At 35.0% G+C, this 20,351-nt stretch overlaps 1 protein-coding gene across 1 annotated transcript in view; it reads left to right on the forward strand.

The window, feature by feature from the left end:
* The window catches only part of LOC107285398 (dedicator of cytokinesis protein 2-like), a 99,141-nt gene that overhangs the window by 11,947 nt on the left and 66,843 nt on the right, over positions 1-20,351 (forward strand). The window contains exons 3-5 of the mRNA XM_015813578.1: positions 9,552-9,630; positions 14,627-14,727; positions 14,823-14,881. Coding sequence (XP_015669064.1) covers positions 9,552-9,630; positions 14,627-14,727; positions 14,823-14,881 — 239 coding nt within the window. The remainder of the gene's footprint in view (positions 1-9,551; positions 9,631-14,626; positions 14,728-14,822; positions 14,882-20,351) is intronic.

Consider the following 20,351-nt stretch of genomic DNA (forward strand, 5'->3'; position numbering starts at 1 on the left):
TTTCTTACCTCTTTCACAACATTTAGTCAGCTAATAATACAGCAGGTATTTCATATTTTGTAAAAATATGCTGATCTAGTATTTTATGTACTCCTGCACCTTCCCCCAAATTTGCTGATACTTCCTTCTCATGTTTGAGCTTACTGTTTTAGCCATTCAAGCTATAATACCCATGTCCAGAATATCAAAAGAAAAGAAAAGAGATATAGAATTAAAAGTGAATACAATTCATTTTTAAACCAGAATACAGTTAATAGCTGGGAGGGTGGTCTTCCATGTAACCCCAACAGGGGAAAAAGTACATTAAGAAGAAATGTTCTTGCCAATATTTTGCATGCTGTGTTGTTTTTCTATTTTCATACAGTGCTTAACTCATTTAAAAACATGATCCTCCCATCTCCTGTCTGTGAAGCAATTTATTCTTCTAACTTAGTGTGTTGTTTCTGTAGAATACAAAGCGGATCAACTTTCATCATCTCTGAATAACATTAATTCTTGGGCTATTGTACAGCTATCTTTACAAAGTAAATATATGAAGCCTAGCCCATCCCGTAGTCATATAGCTGGATTGCTCAGCTGCTTTGTTCCCATTTAATTTGTAGTTACATCACTTATGGAGAAGATAGCACTGACGGACTTTGTCCATTCCTACAGTATCTCCTTGGCATCTTCAATATGGCAGTTCATCCAGCATCCCTTTCATTAGAACTCCTGCTTTCTATTTACCTTAAACAAGCAGTGGCAAATATATCATCTCAGATATTAGGAACTTGAGAAGAACAGTTTATGTCTTAAGGTTCCTTGTGTTTGGGGAGCTGAGATGTTCAGTCTTGAATAGCAGCTACAACAAAAATGTTCTTCCTCATTCTTGTTTACTGTGTTTATGACAGTTTAAAAAGAATTATATTTGCTTAGCTATGGATGCTAAGCAGTATATCCTGTGATCTGTAGAATATTATTGCTGCAAGATTTGTAAACTAGACAAATATTTATTAGTCCCCCTTCTCAAAGCTCATGCAAAAATCACAGTAAATAATTGCAGAAAAGCTGCCATAAACAGATTTTTTGGCTGTTTTCATGTCATGACTCTGGATCAATAGACACCAGGTGTAGCAATGCTAGACAAGGAACTTATGCCACAAATGTTAGCATTTTCCATATCTTTGATGACATCAGAACAGCTAAACTGATAAAGGTTGCCAGCTTAGCTACAGGGTTTAGAAGATTGTTTTTAGGTTCAGGAAGGAAAGCAACAGAAACAAAAGCAGTCTTTGCTATTGTTTTCTGCCATATTGAATAGAAAATATAGGCCAAGGAAACTCAAGAGTGAAATACTGGCCAGAAATTCAGTAAAAATAAAATAAAAAATAAGTTCATGGCACCAAAAGGAGAAAGCAGAATTTTGTGTGCATCCATGAAGTTAGGAGGACAGAAATGGTCTTAGCAAAAGCCATCCCATCCCTAATTAAATATTTGCACATTGTTAACTCTCAGTCATTGACTTTAATCATGCTAGTTGAAAAGACAGGATGCTCGGCATGGACCTTCTACCTAGAAGACTATTCAAAGATCCTTAGATGCAGTTAGAAGTTATCACCATATCAATATCAATATTCATTCTGTATTTGGGGACCAGGTGCATTTTTCAATGACTCTAACCATCAACAGCCATTGTTTCTGTCTTCTCCCATCAAAGGAGATATTAGTGGTAATAAAGCATATTGTTTCCATGGCAGAAATTGTTTCAAAATTGAGCCCTGGTGGCACAGTGGTTATAATACAGTATTGCAGGCAAACTTTTCCCATAGGCTGGAGTTCAATCCTGACGGGGCTCAAGTAACTCAGCCTTCCGTCCTTCCAAGGTCAGTAAAATGAGACCTAAATAGTTGGGGGCAATAGGCTGACATTGTAAAAGAGCCAGAGTGTACTGTAAAGCACAATGTGGCAATGTACACGTGTAAGTGCTATTGCTATTGCTATTTTCTTAACTTCATGCTTTATGCTTTTGATTGTCTCTAGCTTTTAATGGTTTTCAAACAGCTCTTAATCTTTTTTTTTCTTGGTGCATTTTAAAAAGTGGTTGTTGCAAGATATTTATTGCTTCCCTATTCTATAGGGCAAAAAAAAGATATGTATTTTTTTTTAACCTTTTAGTCAATATATTTTTGTTTACTATCTTTTATTTATCAATAATTAAGATTTACTCTCAGGGAATGGACAATATTAGTAATTTATATAACAATTTATTTAAGCAGATAAAATACAAAATTAATCTATCCCACATGCTTTATGAAATATAGAGCAAATTATTTGTAAATTATTATACTTGTAATATATAAAAATGAAGTGAAAGTTTATGGAAGTGCATTTTATGATGAGAGAACATTCTTTTATCTTTATTGTGAGAAGAATGTTTTGGTTAACATAAAAGTGTTTGTTGAAAAATAAGTATATTTTAAAATATAACCATAAGTGTTCCTGGCAATATATAAATATAAAGCAAACATAACAAACTGACTACCTTGAAGGTGATATATTATATACCTTTATTTCAGAATCAAAGTATATTTATAATCAATTCTTTGAACTCAAAAAGGAATGATGTAGTTTCAAAAAGATACTTAAAGTAAAAAAAATATTAGTTGTCGATGTTTCATTCAGGAACAAAAACAAAATTTTAAAAAACCAAATATATTATTTCTCTATAGATTTGCATCTGTTCACTCAAAATAGGCTTTAATTCCTTTATTTTTCCTAAACAGATCCCACAAATGCTATTCAAAGTTATAAACCACTAGTTTCTGTTTGTCAGTAAATGAAGTTCTGAGTACAATATGCTCAGTGTGCCAGTTTGCATAGCCAAGAATTATTTCTAGCTGATTTTTTTTGCCAGTTTTATATTTCTGGGAAGATACATGCTGAAGTATTACTTATTTTTTTGGATCAAACAGTTTCTCACCTAGTACATACTATTTATACAATTTGTCTAAGCAGGTGCTTCTGTTAAGCTATCTGGATTCACAACATGAGTTTGTCAATAGTTATTACCAAGGAGAAGTAAAGCATGGCAGATGGTCTCAATTGGAGATTGTCCAACCCAGAAAGTAACTTGAAAGAGCTCTGAAAGAATTTCCATGACGGTGAACTTTTCCATCATAATGGAATGGAATGGAATAGATTCATATGCTGTCCAAAATTACTTTTGCCATGACATCTTACAACAGTTCCAAGGAGATTGTCATTGTGAAGCAAAATTGGTGAAAAACACAATTGTCACCAACTCACCTGTTTCTTTCATGAGTTCCCTTTCTTATTCTCGTAGGCCTTGTCTTAAGTATAGACATTCAGTTTCATAGAGGGAATTGATATGGGTAGCTTTCTGAGTGGCAATATGGCTAGTGAAGAGCAGGAGAGCATAAGTAATTGATCAATTAGAAAGAAATTTCAGTGATATTTATTTGATATTGTGAACAGATACTTCATTATCCTTACAAGCAATTTGATACTCTACTGCAGTTCAGGAAATAAGTCTGAAATTGTATGTTTGCTCCTGTTCTTTATGGTATTTAATTCTTATTATGTTCTGTGTAATCCACCTAAAGCTACTGGGATTGGTTGACATATATAATTGAACTTGCCGATGCACTGTTGAGCATGAGACAGTCACCCATGACTGAATGTACATGATCCTCAAATTAACAAACCCTATAAGGCGAATGCTTCACAAATCAAAAGTTGCAATTCTCAAAATAGGATCTTGCCTACAAACTCTACCAGTCTTCATTAGAAAGTTTTGACAGAGGTGATCAACCTAGAATGTCTATTCAGTTTTGGTTTTGAATTAAATATTGTTCTCATTTTATTCCTGAGGGAGGTCTGCATTTTCGAAGAATGCAATCTCAGGAAGAAAACAGTTAGACATATTATGCTCTGACTTTGAGGGAGAATTTGCTGATTCACTCTAAAACTCTTTTGTATTATCCCAGCAGTTGCTTTAAGGTAGCAAGCTTATTGCCTTCCTTTGCACAATGCACTCTCCTGTGGCCAGTCTCTCTTTTGCTGCCTCTGGGCAGCAAGGTGAAAAATTAAAGTCAGCACTGCAAGCTCAGCACTTACTTTATCTCATCCGCTATGTTCTCCATAGCAGACTCAGTTGTAAAGGCTGGATCCTCTCGCGTTTACCAAATCTGAACAAAGCCTGGGGAGGATGAAAGGAAAAAGTGTTTGCAACAGCTTGTAATCCTTTCTGCTCTTATCACAGTGGATTCTTTGCCCAAAGGAAAAAAAGATATACTCTCTCATATTTTGGAGGAGGGAGTAAAATGCAATGGAGAATGACAAATATGGCAATTCAGAAAAAGGGTTTGTCATCTGATACACACCGATACATAATTGATTCTGTTCTCCATCTCAAAAGGAATGTGTAATGCTCTGGTTAGAGGTGTTATTTGTGGTTCTGCATGTTAGAAAGCAGGGGCAGAATTTGAAATATCAAGAATGTAGTTTTGAGTGCCCAAAGGAAATTTTAGTGGGGTTTTTTTGGTTGGTGGTTGTGGGGGGGGGAGAAGGAATGCTACTTCACTGCTTTTAATGTACACTGTTCCAAAATTGGAGGAAAGAGGATTAAAAGTTCAGCTACTATAATGTAAGACTTCATCCCATAATTCAGAGCCAATTTGGCCTAGTGCAGGGGTAGGCAACCTTGGCTCTTTTATGACTCATGGACTTCAACTCCCAGAATTCCTGAGCCAGCACAGCTGGCTCAGGAATTCTGGGAGTTGAAGTCCATGAGTCATAAAAGAGCCAAGGTTGCCTACCCCTGGCCTAGTGACTAAGGTTCCAGGCTAGAAACCAGGAGATTGTGAGTTCCATTGCTGCCTTAACCATGAAAGCCAGCTGGGTGACCTTGGGCCAATCATTGCCCGCAGGCTGAAGGTTGTTGTTAGGGGGAAAATAAGAGAAGGAAGATGTGTTGTATATGTTGTTCACCTTGAGTTATTTGCAAAAATAATAAAGGTGGGATACAAGTAAATAAATAAAATTCATTTTCTGAAAATAAATCTTACTGAATTATATGATGCTTACTTCTGTATCTCCATCTCTCTTATCTATGTGCAGGAGAGAGAGAGAGAGAGAGAGAGAGAGAGAGAGAGAGAGAGAGAGAGAGAGAGAGAGAGAGAGAGAGAGAGAGAGATATTTGCACTGCAATTTAATGTTTTGTTAACTAGCATTTTTTTAAAAAAATCAGATCAACAGGATTTTTTGTTTCTAAGTAGAGGAGTGCAGAACTGAGGTTTTAACTGGAATCTAATCTAGTCTCATAGTACTTTAGCTACTGGAATTCTAATTCATAGTAAACATAGTATCTGGAAATTCTGGAAATTGTAGTCACTCCTGGGAAATCAAATGAACAGTTTAGCTTACATGCTAATTGGAAAATACTTTCCAGTTGTTACAAATTTGAAACAAAAAGTGCAAGTTCAGACTGAAATTGGAACAAAAACACTGGGGCCACTGAGTTTTGTTTTGACATAATCCAGCCAATGTTGAATTGTATTGATGGAATGTTTCAACTGAGGGATAGTCCATTCTGAGTTCAGAACAAATATTTCCCATTTTGTGCAGAATGCTATAGAAAATGGGTAACAGATGAAAAACAAAATAATTGCTCCACTATTTAAAGACCATTGGAGAAGAAAAACAACATATTCAAAAATAATATGAAATATAAAGATCAAACATAAAATATGAATTAATCTATGTGAAGACAGAAGAGATAATCTTAGAGATATTTATTAGCTTCAAGATGGTTTTCATCCTATCCATGAACAAGAAAATGCTCAGTTTCTATAGAATTTTGTTTGTTGTGTTTTGTTTTGTTTAGAAAATCTTAAATAGCACACCATAAGTATTACGACCAGGAATTGTCAGTACTGATATATCTAGCATTAGCCACTGGATAAAACTTTCAAAGCTATAATAAACATAGTGTTCATAATATTAAATATTTTCTGATATTAAATATCAGAAGCACTGATACTGTATATTTGCAGTGCAGCACAATACAGAAGTACTGATATATACTATTGAATATTATAACTGTATAATATTGGAGTTTTCACCTCACAATTTGTAGGCTGTGAGTTCGATCCTAGGTAGTGGCAGATATTTCTCTCTCTGGGCGCAATGAGTAATTGTCTGCTGCCAACTCCAGATAGGTGTCAGGAAGGGCATCTGGCCAGTAAATGCTCAAGTTCCATTCAGTTGCCCCGACTCCTCCCTGATGCAAGAGATTACACGGTCAGTAAAAGAAAAAAAATTGTTCTTAGCAAAAACTACAAATATTACATATTAGAAAATATGGTATGTTTTCCAGGGGTACAGAGCCTTGAGGTGAGGCTTTCAGAACTAGGGAAGAAGGAATTGAAGTATTTCTCTTCTATTTTCCATTTCATTTTTCACTTTAGGTAGGCATTTCAACTAAATTAAATCGATTTGGATTCTGTTTCTCATTTTGTTACTTCAAAGGACACCTATATTGCTAGCCATGCCATGCTAATATGTGGCACTTTATCATCTTATCTCTGCCTAGAGTAATGGATCTAAGCATAAAATGAATCCGTCAATCAGGCCACCAAACCCAAATCTCAGGTGAATAAATTTGTGAAACGTGCATAATATTTGTATGACATCAATTCAATACATTTTATAGAAGCTGAGGTTGCATTGGAAATCTTTCAGGGTGAATTTGAATATTAACATTTCATCACAGCAGTACTAGAAAGAGGAGACCAATCTCCTTGACTCAGTATTTCCTAAATATTAACCTGTTTTCTTTGCAGGTGTCTAACAATGGTAGATACCTGGCTTGTAAGCAATGGTAGCAGTGATGATCATATATACTTTCTGAATTTTATCATAATCTAGTACTTGTTCAGAAGAGTTTATTTCCAGGTGACTGGAGATGTAGCAATAGCACTTAGACTTATACCAGTTCATAGTGCTTTACAGCCCTCTCAGCATATTACCCCCAACAATCTGGGCTCTCATTTTATCGACATTGGAAGGATGGGAGGCTGAGCCAACCTTGAGTTTGTCAGGATCAAACTCCTGACAGTGAGCAGAGTCAGACTGCAATATTACATTCTAACTAATGTGCCACCACGTACACTTATGTAAGTGACTGAATGCATGGAAAGTGAGATTTGTACTACTAACCTTCAATCTATCCTCTTTAGCAAATCTCACTCTAAACACTTGAATATAGGAGTCAGATATTTAGTGATTCTCATCATTTTTACCTTTTCTCAGCACTTTTTGCTGCCGATAAATCATTTTCTCTATTGATCTGCTATATCACTATACTAAGCAAGTCAAGATATCCTATATTTCTAATTGGGCAAGATATGGCTGGGAATTCCCTTGAAATATATCTTTCTAATCTGAATGCTTTTCAGCCATAAAAAGAGCATTATTGTATGCACAGTTTTTATTAAAAGAGTATACTAAGAATGGTTAGATTAAAAAACAGAATTATTTCACTTCCAATAGTTGTTTCAATGAGAGGATTTTACTTGAAACTAGACATCCCTACTAAAAATCCTTCTTGTATATAATTATTAAAGGTAAGGATATCTGGCCATCTTCACACTGTTTAGAAATGTAGGGAGTAATTTATTTTGAATTGATCTTGTAACATTTTATTATCTTGGAAAGTTTACAATTTCCTTTCAAAGTTTTCTCTTTAAAACATTTTTTCTTTTAAATACTATTTACATAAATCTCCATGATACCTTAAAGTAAAAATTGAATTAAAGTGATTTTTGGAAAATTCAATAGTTTGGCTGGGTAGTACATCTCAAAAAATGGAAAGACCTTTTTTTGGATTGAGCATATCTGAAATGTTTGGGTTTTTGCTGGTGAATGAGGAGATGCTTAAAGAATATACTAAAAGCTTAACCAATAAATAGTTTATATTTTTGAAAAAATTATAAGTGAGCAGCATATGAAGATAGGATGAAAGGAAGCAAATCATTGCAGGGCCAGGATAGCAGGATTTCAGTGTGCAATTATTTCAGCACCAATATTTAAATGAGTATCTATTTACTTTATAATAGGTATGCCATTTGAAGTTTACTTCTTAGTAAGATAGAAGAATGTGGAATAGACAATACCTCCACTAGATGAATTGACAACTGGCTGTCCAATTGCATTCATGGAACTACTGTATATCTGCATGGAGGGACACTTGCAGTGGAGTAGATCAAAGTTCTGTCTTAGGCCCAGTACTCTTCAACATCATCATAAATGACCTAGACATGGGGATAGAAAGAGGGAAGTCATCAGATTTGCAGATGACACCAAACAGGGTGAAATCACTTTTATGGGTCAACTGGGAAAGACTTCAGTATTAATTCCATCTTCACCAACTAGGCACAATTATAACCAACTGGACAACTTCACAACTTCTCATTTCTGCCTTATCTAGTGGGTTACCTAGCTTCTTCTTTTGAGGTAGTTAGCTTGTTTCCATATGACCTTTTTTATCATGACTGTATTGTTTTTATCTGACTATTGAGAACTATTACAGTCTAGGGATAAACTAAATATAGAATTGCATTGCTTTAAAGTCAAGAAAAACAAGGCATTAGGAAAAGTTGCCCCTGGTTCTTATTCTTATTTGCCTTTTTGTTTAATTACAGGAGACAGTGGTACTCACTTGTTGGGTTCCTTTACCAACAGTGGTTTTATTAATTCAAATTATATCCTATATAGCTAATAGAAAATAATTGCCAAGTAAATATAATTTAATAGCCGTGGGTTTTTATATTGCTAGACACTATGTAGGAGGCTAATTCTAATGAGCTGAGACTCAGTCTAAATAATTAAAGAAGTTAATATTTCTGTTTGGCTGGCTGATCAATTTAAAAAAGCCCTTAGTCCTTTAAAAGTAAGCGTAGAACTATGTCATGGGAAACATATTGAATGTGAAAGATTTATTAGGCTATATTCACACAAACAAACTGCGGTTCTGCAGCACACCAAAAGACTTACAATTTGCAGTGGTGAGAACTAATTAGAATATATTTCAAATCAGAAATTGAAAGAAATATGTCCTTGTATAGAATGTACCATTTATTATGCACTGTTGAGAGCAATTCATATGCTAACTCATTGTTATATACTGTGCCTTTTGGCATAGCATAACTCAATTAGATTTGAATGGGAGTAACCCTGTTGCCTCTTATAATGCCTTGAAAACTTGGCCAGTCCCTGGGCATAGGTTTCAGAAATGAAATATGTAGCTTGGCCTTGACCTCACTTGTGCCATATAGTATTGTGTGTTTTTGTCAGCTTTGTTTTCATTATTTTGTTTTTTTATCTTTTTAATACAATGTAAGCCTTCCAGAGGCCGTATTTCCAAGTTGGGTGGCCCTCCATATAATTTATATAAATAAAAAAAACACCAGTGTTTAGTTCTGCTTTTATGCCAGCTAATGAGATAAAATTCAAAAATTAATGGCTTGATTTTTCATCTTGTTTTTCTTTAGAGTATTTCTGAGAGCCATCAACAAATTTTCTGAGACTATGAACCACAAGTTTCTGGAAAACATGAATTTTGAAGAGCAAGTAAGTGGTTTATTTATTATTTACTTTTTAGAAAAATCAGAATTTACTTGTTTTGTGTCTACTTTTTTCAATATTTTCCCAAACATATTGGAATTTGACTGATAGGGGATGAAAGACATCCAAAGGCCATTTAATTTGGGAGAATTACTTTTTCTCCAGATTTGGTATTTTGATTATTATAAGGTTCTCAGTCTGATGCTTTCACCCGTTTGGTTGATTTGGACAACACTGTAGAATAAATAACATGTAATACTGGAGCATCATATCTATATGGAATTTAATTAAAATATCAGAACATTCTTGTTTGGCACAGATATCTTTAATATCAGGAACTTGTTTTGCTTTTTCTATAGAGGGTCTATACTTGGAACAAGTTCAAACTAAGGTTGAAATGTGGCCCTTACCTTATTTCAGTTTATGGAATGAGTTAAAACCTATTTTTTACCCAAGCTTGTTTATGCTGGTATTTCTTAAAAGTTTTAATTGTTACCCCAAAAGTCAGAATAAATTCTCAATGTTTGTAAGCTGCCTAGAGCCATAAATGAGAATGGATAACAGATATATTTTAATTAATTAATTGAAGTAATAAAACAGTTATTGAGGAAATTACTTAGCATGTAGAAATACATGTTATTTATAGCAAGACCTCAAGAAGATAAAGATTTAGCATACCCATCATTTTTCAGATTGAACTCACATATAATTAAATATTTTAATATAGCATCAGAGCAGCAAGCAAAGTACCAAAAATGTGAATTATCAGGCAGAATTTGTTCCTGTCAAGTAATGTGAGGCCGCCTTGTGAAATAAAATTTATCTTTCAAAAGAGGCCCCAGAAAGGAACTTAAGCTTCCTTTTTGTCCTACTTGTCCCAGAAAATGACAAGTAAAAATATAGTTTATAAAATTCATATAGTAAATGTGAATAATATTAATGTAAATGAGATTATAATGAGTAATAGCTGTTTTCAAGCCAGAGCATGAATGATAAAGCATAATTTTCTTTACTCTCTGAGATTTAACAGATTACATACCACTGGCATGCCAGATTTCCTTTTTCTTCCCACTGTTCTTACTATTTCAATTTCGAGGCTGCCTGATTCTATAGCGAGTCTGCCTGCCTGCTTACAGATAAAAGTTAATTTAAAACAAAATATAACAAGAAAAAAGAAGACAGCTGATGAAACCAACACTCACCCACCCACCCCAGTCTGTCCAATAGGTGTATAAGACAAAAAATAGAAATGATGTCAAAGAAACAATGGTGAATATCGTTTATCGCATTGAGTTATACTATGTTGAATTGTCTGTAGCGAGTTGTCCCACAGCAAATCGACAGCAGCAAGATAGCCGTGGCAAGTTGGCCATGACAAATTGTCCCATTCCATTGTCTGTTAGGGGCAGCCCATAAAATTATCTTTATTGCAAACCTACATCAGAAATTAATAATGCTGTCATAACAATTAAACATTTAACACTTTCCTTTGGTTTGGAACTTGCTATATGCGGATGTTAGAAAGTCAGAGAATTGGTTGGCATAAATGTTCTACCGATCTTACAAGAAATGCTTGTTTTGGGACTTTTGATTCCCTTGAAACTTGCAATGCAGCAGTCAATGCATATTTATTGACTTTTATTACCATTGACTTATTTATGATCTACCAGTTGGGATGTTTTAAAAATTATGAAATGTCATTCAAAGCACTTTAAAAAAAATGTTTTTTGCCCAAAATGCAAACATCTGTTGCACCATATTCACTGTGTACCAATGGATGGATATCATACATTCCAAGGCACAGTTCTATTTTTTCCCTCACAAAATAACAGGACATGGCTTTCTATGAATTGTGAGGGAGTTCAATAGTGGGGACAGAATAGGGAAATTTATGACTTTGCTCTGGCCCTGAATTTAGATTGATCCTTTCTCTTTAAGAATTGCACAGAAAATGGGATTCTATCAAGTGAGATTTATTCTCCTCATGTGGTGGTAGAAAACTTCACACATCAATTTGCAGGATGGGCCATCTCTCCCCCCTCCCGCCCCATCTTTCCTTCATCTGTCCCTTCAGCTCCCCCTTGTGTGTTTGTTTCTCTGTTTTCCAGATGAAGCCTTGAACATCTCTGTATAGGAAAGAAATAATGCAAAGGTTCCACTTTATTGAATAGAGTAGAAACAACACGAACCTTGAGATTTTTCCCATTCCTTCTCTAAACATCCTGTACTGACAATGTTTTAGAAGACAAATGCAATTTTTGTACATGATAGAATATATGCTATGATAGATGGTTTGGACAGTTTGTTGTTGTTTTTCTAACAGTGCTATTAGATACGCATACTGCATTGAGTTAAAAGAAATCAAAATACTGTTTATTCAGTAATGGCCAGCAAAATTGGTAAAATATATAACACAAAAGTAAAATCAAATACTAGCATAACAAAGATAAAATAACAATGTAAAATACACCACTATAATGGTGTTCATTACCTGTGCAAGAGTTAAAAATATTACAACCTAGGAAGTAAAATAAATATCACTTAAAACAAGATAGCTAAAGCATATTAAATCTAAAGTGATGAATAAAAGAGGAGGGATAATTTCTGTGACCACAGTTATGTATTGTTTTCATTGCAACACTGAATTTGGCTACTGCACAAGTAATAAAGGGCTTTGACTCTTTTAGAAGATGGTCCACAGAGAAATTGGCTGGCCTTCCTGGAAATTTAGATATTAGAGGTTGTCAGACCATTTGACCCCAAACCTGTTAGCCTTTTAGAAAACCATGAAGATCTGATTTTTCTTTGGACATTGGGTTAGATTCCTAGTTGGATCCAGCACATAGGGATATTGACTGTCTTATTTTGATAATAAATCTTTTCAATGTGTTACGTTTACATTTTTACTATGAACTGCCTAGAGTCACTAGGTGAGATAGTGGCTATGTAAGAATTGTAAATTATTAAGCATGCCTTGCACTGCTTGTATATGTTTCACTTTTTGAAAACTCACTGGAGTTAGTTGTTCCAGAAGTTTCAGGAGAAAACGCAAGAGAAAATACTGATCCTGACTGGAGTGTTTTTATTTGTTTGCTTGTAAATTTTATGAAGTCTAGCAACAGAAGACAACACTGAAGAAAGGAAACTTCACTTGTTTTTCAGCTCAACAAGAGTGCACCATTCTATTTTCTTATCTCTTTTCATTTGATGAACACTTCCTTCCATTTACCCAAACAAAGCTTTCTTTTAGATCAGGAGAATGCAATGCTTATAGAAACATAATGCTGACAGATGGGGATCTGGGAGGAAGGGCTTTTCGAAAAGGATATTGTGCTGTATTGCACTATGATTGTGTTGTATGCCATTTGAATATGCTTTGCTGTGTCAGAAGTTAATCCACAAGGTTTTATTGTTGTTGTTAAAGAGACATGGGGACAGAAGGCATGCACACAGCCTCTAAAGTTTTTCCTCTTCTGATCCAAAGGACTCCATGTCACTGTCAGACTTAGTTTGTTCAGACAATATGTCTTTAGTATGATATATAAGGCAAAATACCATTATTCCAACAACTGTCCATTTTGTTTATTTCCCACTTTTATTATTTAGATAAATAATTCAAGGCCACCTAATACTCCTTCCTCCTCCTGCTTTCTCACAATTCTGTGAGGTGAGTTGGGCTGAGAAAGATCATCTAGTCCAGGGGTAGTCAACCTTGGCTCTTTTATGACTCGTGGACTTCAACTCCCAGAATTCCTGAGCCAGCTGTGCTGGCTCAGGAATTCTGGGAGTTGAAGTCCACGAGTCATAAAAGAGCCAAGGTTGACTACCCCTGATCTAGTCCAAAGCCATTGAGTTTGGCTTTGTACCAAAGGCAGGTATACAACTCTAACCTGGTGCTTTAACTGCTACACAAAATTGGCTAGATTAATTATCCTAATGCTAGAACTGGGCCACACCTTCCACATTCATAATAGCTGTAGATGTCCTAAAGTTCATCCGCCACAGGATTCATACCTCAAGATGCCTTTCATAATAACAATGGTTAGAAAGATTTGTGTTTTAGTGCAGACTCTAATGCCACCTCACATTGTCATACATATGGCTCTGTTTCTTGTAGTATTCCTCTCTAAAGCTTGCTAAAAGACAGTTAATATGAATATCGGCTCTTTAAACTGATGGGGGTGCAATATGTAGAAATAAATATCACTCACAATTTATAGTTTGCTGAAATATATAAACTATAAAATATTATGTATGAGAAAATCTCCCTTGTGTGGAAAAAGGAGGAACTATTTTGATCAAGGTGTTGCAGCTTTTTCTAGTTAAATTTTGCTACAGGTAAATTTTGCTATTAAAATATTGCTATACTGATATTTGAAAACTAGGGTCAAAATATATTCCAGGATCATGAAATTATGTATTTCTGTTTTTCATCGTCGAGAAATGTGGTCAAAATTTTACCTATTAGTACAGTGAAAATAAAACTGATGAAAATCCAGAACTCTTCATAGCCTCATAGTGTAATTCTTGAGGTTAAAAATAATAGGTTATTTTTGGCTTTATTCCATATGCATCTTTTAGAATTTAATTTTGCTAAAATCAAGGAGCTTTTTTCTCCATGAAGCAGTTATGAAGAACTTATGATATTATAATTTTACCTCTAAAGCTGCATTCCTTGGTTGGAGATGGAAAATTAGTCTGAACCTGGTATATGCAAAAGTTCTCAGGGTGCACGGTAACTTTATTGTTTATGAGCTAATGAACCCCATGTGAATCTCCAGATGCTACTCAGGGAATGCAGGCTGGTGGGTATAAAAACCACACTCTTGCCTTTTTATTCTAATTGCAATGTAATAATAGCACAAAACTTTGCATCATATTAAATCCTTTCTGCTGGCTGCCTTCATAAATTATTTAGGTTTTACACAGCTTAATACAACCTTCCATTTCAGGAGAAATGCATGATAACAATTTGGTGTTCTGTCTTCTGCTCAATTTACAGCTCTGGAACAACTATTTTCATCTTGCAGTGGCTTTTATCACCCAGGACACCTTGCAGCTCGAGCAATTCTCCCATGGTAAATGCATTAAGATCCTGAACAAGTAGGTCTTGTTTTTAATCATTGAAAAGTGATTTTTGCTTCTCATTTAGACAAGAAAGCCGGGATGAAGATAATGACTTCTGCTTTCCCTTTCAGATATGGAGACATGAGACGTTTAATTGGTTTTGCTATCCGTGACATGTGGTACAAACTTGGTAAGTTAGAGTATGCGAAAGCAAAGATGGGCCTCCCCTGGTTCTGATGGAGACCTTTTCTAATGGGATGTTCCATTTTATTAAAACTGTTTTTGTTACATTTATCTTGTCTTATGAAATACCTCCAACCTTATTTACAAGATATGTGCCTGACTATCTGGCAGATAGCAACACAGAAATTTCTACTCATGGAACGTTGTTCAATATTATTAAGAACTGGAGTAAGGAGACAAACTGAAAATAGTACAAAGAGGACTAAGCAAAGAGCTTTCATTGATAGCAAAAGGCATTGCGATCACCTTATTGACTACTAACTTTGACACTGCCCTTAACATGGATCTTTCTGGGTAAAGGGAATAACATTCCTGGAGATCAGTTTTAGAGAAGGTCATCTCTTTTTTTCTTCAGTGTTAGTTTAGAAAATGAACTCCTGTTCAGAGATAAGAATATGTGTTTTAGTTTTGGTTATAGAAATGTAGAGCTGCTTCTACTCTTTTTCTCTCAATTAAAACATTTACACCTTCTGTTTTACATTAACAACACTTTTTGTTTTGTTCATATGTATACAATGACCAACAAGTATTGCTGAGTAATGTTTGGATTCTCAATTTCTAAGTAAATACATAGTACTACTACCTGTTCCAGCCTAGGGAAAGAATATGCATGGAGGGACAAGGAAGTAAGAGTTGAATTAGCCGAGTTTGGACTTGATTAATTTACTGCCAAGTCAGCAGGGATCGAAGTGGAGCTGGTCCATTACAGCTCCCTATAATAATATAGCTGATCTGTAATTATAATTCAAGACAATTTTGCAGCTTGAAGGGAAGCTTCTATGAAAGAAAATGGAATGGACAGCCACTAAGGTTTATCTCAGTAGCAAGTGTGTCTGTTTGCTTTCATGCGAAGGAAGAATCTGTTTATTTAGGTTTCAATCTATCAGCATGAATTTTTATTTTTTACTGCTATCTGTGGTTGTTATTTCAGAATAGTCATAGCTGGATGACGCTGTTTTGCTGTTGTATCCAACAATACAATGATATTTTTCTTGAAATTAGAAAAACCCAGCAAAATGATGAAAGCAGCTGCTTAATATCAGATTGATATAGAATAAAGATGGAACTTTGGTTACAGCCACTTGAAAAAATCCCTTTGATTAAAACAGAATACCATGTTTAACTATATGTTATACAGGTTTTCTCCAGGGGGAAAAAGTGTTTTTCTTCCGCTATTCATATGTAAACATATCAAACAATTATGAATCATCAGTGACTTACAATTCTCAAAAACTGGAGGTTTATAGAATATAATTTTTTCTTAAATTAAAAAGGTAAGAATCCAGGAAGTATTAAAAAGCTCATTAGAACAAGAGATTAAAGGATTTATAAAAACTAGATGCAACACTTTGATGGATTAAATTGTGTGCAACAGTAAGAATTTTAGTGGAAGAAAAATATTAAATTTACAGGGCATATCACATTTAGAGAAAATTGATTAGTTTTACCAATGTTATATTACTCCAGTATTGATTTCTAAAACTGATAATTCATTTTCTAAAAACTGATGGAAATGTAATAATTGTAACACGTAGTTCAATCAGCTTATATCATATATTTGCTGGCAATGTTGTAAAGTTCAATAATTTTGAAAAATCATTTATAATGGAATAAGACAAATTCTAAAAGTATTTATTTATTCAGCAAGCAAACTTATATAACCACCCATCTCACCAAAAGTATGTAGTGTAAAACAATTGATAAATGTTAATATAATACACTGTTGAATACAATGATAGTTATAGCCAAATAACCTTTGCATTTCTATCCTAAAATAAAAACATAGCCTCATCCAGCTATTACTTTTCTAAAATAAATTGACTTTCCAACCTGCCATCTTTCTATTAATTTATATTAATATTACTAAATATATTCCAACAAAGTACCTTAACTTTAACATGGTCAGCATTACAAGGATCCTGTACATTAGAGAAGTTATAACCTCATGTTTGAAAGATAAATCTAATACAACATTTTATTTATTGTGGAAATTTGGGGGTACTATATTTCTGCACATGAGCTTGTACCACATCTAAAATTTCTCTTATCATCACATTTTAACCTGAAAGCATTGTATCATTTGTTAAATAAAATAAATTTATATGCTATGAAATGGTATGCATTTCTTTCTTATTTCTTTCAGGCTAAATAATTATAGTTGTTAATTTGTCTGGGCTCATATCTCAAGGATAAATTTCTTATTTAGTGGATTGTAATTTTTCATTTTTGTGCTGATTACTGTTATTGATACTTGCATACTAATTTGATTTTAAGAATGAACTGTAGTTTTAAAATGATATATGATACTTTAAATATGTAAAACTAGAATAACATTATACTAGTATAGGAAAATAGCACCCCTCCCAGAGAAAGAAATATTTTGGGGGATATTAAGAAAGAAAAATATATTTCCCCAAAGGAATATCAGAAAATCTTAGGCAGAACCCCCCCCCCAAGTCACTCTGCCCCAAGCAGAGGTCAGGTTTGTAGAAATGCAGATGTGATAATCCCTTCAGAAAGACTGGAGCCAGGAAGCTTAGAGCTGATGAGATTAAAAAGACAAAGATCCCTAGAACCAACAACCTCTTACCCAAATTATCCAACACAGGACATAGCCATCAGCCACAGTGCCAGGGAAGCAGGACATGACTTTTAGGACATAATAGGATTAACCCACCAACATTAGAATACCAGAAAAGCACACTGAACCTCAGGTCAAAGTTCATGCCACAGGAACAGGAAGAATGCAAAACACAAAAGCCCAAGAAGGTATAAAAACCCACCACTCCCAGCTCCATGTGGTCAGCCACCCAAGAAACATGCTGCTATCAATGAAGTTTCTGGCAACTCAATAAACAAGAACCTTCTTTCCTAAAGCAGTCTCTATTTTGTTTGTTTCCGGCTTGGACTGCACTCTGATGAAGATTTTTCTTTCAATACTAGAAAATTTTACTCACTTTTTTAAAGATTTGTGATGCTGGTAAATCAGGCAGGCAGGCAGGCAGGCAGGCAGGCAGGCAGGCAGGCAGGCAGGAAGGAAGGAAGGAAGGAAGGAAGGAAGGAAGGAAGGAAGGAAGGAAGGAAGGAAGATTTTGAAGCTTCCATCAATTTTCTTGATGTTGTATAGCATACTTCCAAATAAATAAAGATTTTTGAAAGATTAGGAGCTTGATGGCATCTAAGTTGTCTCTTCATCTATTGTTCTACAACTGGAAATATGAAGCTACCCAAGTTTTAGTTATGTGGGAGAGTTTAAAATGAAATTGAGAAAGTACTCTTTCCACTTATTCAAAAGTGAATGTCTCTAGATGATGCCTGTCAAATTGGCAAATTAGACTTTGCAAAGAATGTTCAGAGTTCACTACCATGCAATTTGTTGTTTATTGGACCAGATGCTCTGTCCATAATATTATACAGATAATCAAACCTATCCCTGCTGCTGGTTTTTCATCTCTCTTCTCTGAAACATTAGGTATGATTAAACACTGCAAGAGGGAGAACTATAAAGGTGATCAACCAATACTTTGAACCTTATTGTATTTTACTTTGTTTTATACACAGAGAGAGAGAGAGAGAGAGAGAGAGAGAGAGAGAGAGAGAGAGAGAGGGAGGGAGGGAGGGAGAGAGATATTTTGGAATTGGTGAAGAGGAGGAGAAAAGAGAGCGAGAGAAAGGGAGAGGGAGGGGGTATGGAGGAATATTTCATGACTAAAAATATTTCAAGGCCTGGTTTTCTTGTTAGAGGTGACATTTACAAGCTTCTTTCTTCTTTTTTCATCATCTGTCATAATCCCAAATGCTTCCTAAGGCAGACTCCAGTGGCGCTCTATTTCATGTGGCTTTAAGTCATTGTACAGCCAATCTATAACAGAGTTACCAGGACATCATTTCTATTCTGAGCTTTCTAAGGGTTGGTATTATTCATCCAGGAATCAAAGCAGATGTGTTTTTTTCAACTGTGATAGAGACAAGAAACATATCAGAGACTACTGTAATGTTTTTCTCTGATAAATTGGTTTTGATGGGAAGAGATGAGGAAATAGAATTATTTTCTCTTCCAAGAACATTCATTGATTAAATGTTGGTAACAGTAATCATTAAAAGAAGTCTGTGTACATTCAGCCAACTCATGTGGGTTATCTGATATGCAATATGTATTGCCTATAATAGTAAACAGGCATATTATATTGCAATCTTGAACTGTGAATAGACCATAACAATAATGGAAGCTTCTTATAATGCAATACTGTCATAGAAAGGACATTAGACTTGCAAACCATATAGCTGTTTCCCCTAACTTAGCACCCTCCAGATATCTTGGGAATGCAGCTATCAGAAAAAAAAATCATATCAAAGTACCAAATTGATTATATCTGTCTGTCTGTCTGTCTGTCTGTCTGTCTGTCTGTCTGTCTGTCTGTCTGTCTGTCTGTCTGTCCGTCTATCCGTCTATCCATCTATCCATCTACCCATCTACCCATCAATCATCCTATCTCAGATAGTTCAAATTGTTTCATATACAATTCAGCCCTTTGCTCATGGCGATGTGGGATAGTAGCTTACAAGTGAATAACTAAGAAGAAATCATTCTGGTTGTAATTTATTCATCTAACCATAATAGAATAACTAAGTAAAGCAGACTATGCAAGAGAGACAATCAAACAGCCAAAAATGGAACAAAAAGACCTCAGCACTTCTTCACCAGCAGTCAGCACCCAGATCAGCATAGATTAACTCCAAGGTTAACATCAGACCAACCATCAAGTAATCAATAACCCAATCAAGAAACTGCCAAAGGAGCCAACAGTAAACAGCCCAACCAAAGAATCTCTAAGACTACCTGTCAACGCTACAAATACTGTATATTCTTGCTTTAACAATATGCAGAACTGTCTTGTATTTTTATAGTTAAACCAGGCAACAGGGAAAAAGGGAGGAGAATAAGGATAGCCTGGGAAAAAGAAACCGGAAGTAAATCACATCTTCCAAGTTGATTGGAAGATGTGAACCATGACCCCAAAATAAGGGGGGGGAAATGCTTAGAATGTATATGCGTAACGGAAAAGAAGCCAGACCTAAGCATTTCCACCATGCTGTACTGGCGTCTCTGTAACCTTAATAAATGCTTTTAGGGAAAAATATGCCTGAAAGTCCTTTTAAGTGTTTCGTTAATCAGACACATGACACTACCTTCACCAACACTGACAGGGTGAGCCAACAAAATATAAACTGACAGCATCACGCTCCTTACCTAGCACTGATGATGTTGCCTAGTTTGGGTAATGAAACATCCGCAAGAAAACAAGCAAGCTAAGAGACCCCCTCAAGTAAAGCAGAAGTTAGGCAATCAAATTATAACTAGTGAAACAAAGAAACTGACTGCTATTGGTAATAACTAGTATTATTCTACTTACGGA

Source organism: Protobothrops mucrosquamatus, unplaced genomic scaffold (genome assembly GCF_001527695.2).
Source record: "Protobothrops mucrosquamatus isolate PMUCROS unplaced genomic scaffold, P.Mucros_1.0 scaffold172, whole genome shotgun sequence".
Lineage (NCBI taxonomy): Eukaryota > Metazoa > Chordata > Lepidosauria > Squamata > Viperidae > Protobothrops > Protobothrops mucrosquamatus.